The 5,000-nt window shown below is 39.4% G+C and overlaps 1 protein-coding gene across 4 annotated transcripts in view; it reads left to right on the top strand.

Moving 5' to 3' along the window:
- Window positions 1-5,000, top strand: part of LOC137979894 (pecanex-like protein 1) — a 53,568-nt gene that overhangs the window by 24,460 nt on the left and 24,108 nt on the right. For all 4 annotated transcript variants that reach the window (XM_068827204.1, XM_068827206.1, XM_068827208.1 and 1 more), the window contains exons 19-22: window positions 397-547; window positions 1,580-1,715; window positions 2,463-2,640; window positions 4,929-5,000. The exon at window positions 4,929-5,000 is cut by the window's right edge and continues 37 nt beyond it. In XM_068827204.1, the coding sequence (XP_068683305.1) occupies window positions 397-547; window positions 1,580-1,715; window positions 2,463-2,640; window positions 4,929-5,000 (537 nt within the window). The remainder of the gene's footprint in view (window positions 1-396; window positions 548-1,579; window positions 1,716-2,462; window positions 2,641-4,928) is intronic.

Below are 5,000 nucleotides of genomic sequence, written 5' to 3'. Positions count from 1 at the left end.
TCTCCTCACATATGTTAAAGATAGTTGGCCCATTGTCACCTTTAAACCCGCAATTCGCTTGTCATTCATGACCTATATAGTGAAAGGCTTGGATCTAACCCATGCATTTCAAAGCAGTTTGTGACGTCAGTTTACGGATTGATCCATACCTCTCCCTTTCTCCACCGCGCTTGGAAACGGATGGGAATATTTTCGACTTATGCAAATTGCGCTGCCTGAAAGAAGCAAAAATACAAGGAGTTAAGGTAGAACATATGTTTTAGGATCCTGAAATTAAGGGTGATACTAATGGGTCAAAACGCTACAGAGTTAACATATCTTTCAGTTACGCTTATGTCTATCGAACAACTGTAAGTCATATTTCCGGCCGTAACCATTTAATCTCGTTTTTCTTAGCCTTACGTAAGTTACGTCCTCTATGCCGTTGCTGGTTTCATTGGCATTGTAAACCACTATATATGGCCACAACTCCACAAGCCACTTCCTTGGCTGTGTTTTGCAAGACCTTTCCTACGCAGTCGAGAGTTTAATCAATATGAAGTCAAAGGTGAGCGCTTCCGTCCTTGCACCACGAAATTCTGCATAAGTGATCAGTATGTTAATTCACGTCACAATTTCGAACACTGGGCCCGGTTGTTCGAAAGGCGATTAACCTAATCCAGGATTAGCATAAACTTTTGCTTCATGTTTTCAACGTTTTGTTGAAAGTTTATGTGCTTATTTTTGTTTTACAAGATTGACTCCTTCTATTGTAAAGTTTTGCCGAAAGCGTTGAAGAGCATTTGGGAGAAGAGAAATAAACTCCTTGGTTAATTTTTAATCTGGGATTAGCGTTAATCGGCTTTTGAACAACCGGGCCCTGGTGGGTAAACGAGTATTGAGAATGAAGGTTATTATCAGTTAAGGGATATCATTTTGATTTATAAAATAATTAGGATAGTACGCGCACTCTCATTGGTCAATAGCTGTGTTTAGATGAGAGTATGGAAACACGGCTGTGACATCACACGAATTTTGATTGGTTATTTATTGTCAGACGCAGGTTTTGATTTGTTGGTAGGAAATATGACCGTGTGCCAAGAAAATCTGTTTCAATCAAGAAGTAAAAAAAAACAGCATTTTTCTTCATTTGTTGTATTATCTTTGAGAAATATATGAAATATATTGTTTCATTAAGAAGCTCGTTTATATCTACTTTTCTTACGCGTTTCTTAAATGTGCCAATTGATCGTGCTTTTTTTATGTTTCCTGATAACTTAGACCATATAACCGGACCGAGGTATCTCAAACTATGTTTGCCATACGTAGTATGATTAAGTTATTGTGTCAGTCAGTCAATCAGTCGGTATTTCTAAGCATCATTTCTTTGCACTTCTTGAAGATGTTCGCGGAAGCGATCTGCTAGTTTTCTGTCTGGTTCACCTGTGCAAACCTTCTTGCATTGTGAGCAGGTTATAGAAGACATTAGCCAGTCAATCACCTACATAGTCAACCAATAATTTAGACGGCAAGTACATCAGTCAATCAGTCATCCGTTGGAAAATGTAAAAATCAAATAATTTATGTTTATGCTCTTCAGCTGCTGCTAAAATTATGGCTTATGAGTGGTTTCATGTTTGGTTGAACTTTGTGGAGAGGAATTTCATTTATCCTGCTGTGTTCTTGAGTGCGTTGACCTCTAGTGCCAGCAAACTTGTGAAGAACTTTGGACCTTAGTAAGTACCCTTGCTCTTTGTAGAAAAAGGCATGTTGCGATTGATCGGCCTTGTCTAGGAAGACTAGAGTCCAATTATTTGAAGATCAGAAAGAGCAGAACTTTCGCTGTACGTATTCTTGCGAAGCCGATTGTCGAGCCCGTAGTAACCGGGTGAATTTCGAAAGCTTTGTGTAACTTTCAAGAATTTTGTCCGTAAAGAATTCGTAAAGATTTCTCTTTTACATTATGTCCAAACAGACGAATCTTCATTGTTTCATCTGAAATCTTGCCTGTTTATTTATTTATTTAACCCTTTAAGCCCCGTGGGGTTCCCCATTGACGAGTAAAATCGTCTGGCGTTAGACAGAGTAAAATCTATAAGTGCCATTTGGCACTATCGGGGCTGAAAGGGTTAAACGGGGACATAGTTTTTGCACGCTGTTGGCTTAACCCTTTAAGCCCCGAGGGGTTCCCCATTGACGAGTAAAATCGTCTGGCGGTAGAAAGAGTAAAATCTATAAGTGCCATTTGGCACTATCGGGGCTGAAAGGGTTAACCTTGCTTCGTGATATTCAAAGATGACGAGAACACATGATAAGAAACTGAAGCAAAAACTTGGCGAGATACGAAAAGCAAAGTCGTCGCTAAACACAGATTGCATGAAGCAGGACACAACAACTGTTTGCAAGAACTTAGTTTAGCCCCAATTTTCAAGTGAAAGAAAATTAAACTTCAAACTGTTTATGACGTTTGATTTTTTTTCCAGTGGCGGTCCAGCTGTTATATGCATCATGGGATTGAAGCTGTTGCGTTCCTCGTTCTCAGACTCCTCTCGGCAGCATTTGGTGCTATTGTGGACCGTGCTGTTCTTCTATTTTGATTACAGACACAGCTCAGAGACATTTGTCGTCGATTATTTCTTCATGTCTATTTTTATGAACAAGGTAAGAATGCCACATAAAGGTAATTCCATTTGCTAAGAACGTACAGCAAACCGGCGCAATATTTTTTAAAAATTCATGTTTATGAAATCGGTTGGATCAAAAGCCAAATCTAGGTTTTGTTAGACACGAGGACACACCGCATCCTTCTTGGTTCAGCCTAAATTTTCCAATTACCGAAGAAGGCAACCAACGGTCTAATTAAAGTAGAGACAAAAATGTTTATCACCATTGTCCGAAGCCTGTGGAGGCCGTAGGTGCACATGCAGGAACTTGACCAGTTTCGTCCTTTTCTTTCGGCATTGTGCTCCTATAACTGCATCGATAATTTAGTCCAATCTGCTGTGCTTGTTATGTTTTTCTCTGTCTTTCTCTTCCTATCTTATGCGGAAATCGTCCGTGCATAATGTCACGATCTTTACGTCGCGATAAACATGAATTTGGGAAAGAATAAATAATTAAAGAGGCTGAAAAAAGAACAAAAGACGACTAACCTCCCGTGAAATACAACAGCATGTTTCCTTTTATGGCGCGAATTTCCATAGTCAGCTGAAAGGCCTGGGCAAATAGCTGCCTTCCACAGTTGCTTCGACAGCCGTTCAATTTTGTTGAAACAGCGATGTTTCAACCGTGTTGAGACACGTTGAATCGAAGTTGAATCGATGTTAAATTACCTTAATGCGTTTAAATTTTTCTTCAACAACCATTCAACATTCCTTTTGTTATTGCGAATGTAAAATCAATGAAGTTGAAGCCTCTTAGCTTTCAGCATTGTTGGGTATGCGCGTGCGCACTAATCGGTCACCCAATGACGTATCCATGTCCGTATCCATAGGAACAACCGCGGCCGTAGCCTGGGACTGAACACAAGGCCACTCGTGAGGCTTTGTTTAATCAAATTTTGATAATTTGTTGAAACCCTTTTCCCACCCTAGCAGTCAAAATCGTTCAATAAATTCGAACGGATGTTGAAGGAAATGTTAGAGCCGTTTGCCTGAAAATAATAATAGCAATCATTTCCCACTCACTCCAGGTTTTTCGGTTGTGAATTATAGAGCAAACTATCCCGGAATTGGACTAGTATAAATAAATAAATAAAGAAGATTTGAGGGAAAAAATTTATCACCGTGTGTTCACGTTGTCCACATATCCTTTAATTTCATTTCACGTCGTTATCATGACGAGAACGTCTAAGAAATTCATCAAAATGTCAAAACTCACTGACTGGGCTCGCAAAGCCATTGTTTTTGGTTTTTCTTGTCGATGTCGTATTTTACTAAGGTCCGCGCGTTGTAAATTACTTCTAATTTTTCCAGCCCTTATTGAGGAGCTTAAAGTGGTACTACGACCAAAAAAACAATTCTTTTTATTCTTTGGATTTCAAAACTATGTTAACTAAACACTAACTGACCCAAGTTTTAAGTTCTGATTTTAAAAAGACACCTGTTTATTTTAAGTGGAATTTTCTTATTTATTGGTCCGCCATTACCAACTTTAAAATCTTGAGAGAGCTGGGTCGAGGAGAAAATGACGTCAAAGACTCACTAGTTTAAGAGTGCAATGCGTGTGTACGCGCCGAATTAATATGCAGCACGGGAGTTTCGGGCTTTCAGACTTTTAAACCCGTGTTTTGCATATGTAATAAATTGCGTTTACACGCTGAAATTTTAAGCTAGTGAGTAAATGACGTCATTTTCTCTAGATCCAACCCTCTGAGGTCCAATCGGCCAGTTTTGAACGTGAGTAATGGCGGACCGTGAAATCCAAAACTTACACTCAAAATAAACAGCCTTTGGATAAAACTCAAATCTCAAAATTTTGCCAGTTAGGTGTTAAGCAAACACGCTTTCAAAATCTGAAGAAAAAAAGGAAGTGATTTTTTGATCATAGTACCACTTTAAGCACGCGCGTTTTTGACACGCGGACGGCAACCGGAATTGAGCTGTTTTCCCTTTTAACTTGTCTTCACACAACCACATTTACATTGCTAAGTATCTTTTCTGCAGTAAAGATGGTTAGTATGAAAACCTTTGAGATACCACTGACTTGGCACTTGAAATGTTCTCTTCCGGTTGCCGTCTGCGTCTCAAAAACGCGCGTGCTTAAGCTCCCTAATTGTTGTTTACAATACTGTCAACGCAGCGAGTTAAAGAACGCGGCTGAATTGCGCGGGTATGCCCTTTGACCCGGTCTGCCATATTTAGCTTTCAATATCAGAGCGCAGATATTATCAGGGTGATAGTTTGTGTATTCAGTCAGATAATTATTAATTTTTTTATTCCTCTTTGCAGTTGTATGAACTTATCCTGAAGGTTCGGTTTGTGGTGACTTATATAGCGCCATGGCAGATCACGTGGGGCTCT

This window comes from Montipora foliosa, chromosome 12, assembly GCF_036669935.1.
Source record: "Montipora foliosa isolate CH-2021 chromosome 12, ASM3666993v2, whole genome shotgun sequence".
Classification (NCBI taxonomy): Eukaryota; Metazoa; Cnidaria; class Anthozoa; order Scleractinia; family Acroporidae; genus Montipora; species Montipora foliosa.
The sequence above is the reverse complement of the archived record's forward strand: the minus strand, read 5'-3'. Positions and strand labels throughout refer to the sequence as shown.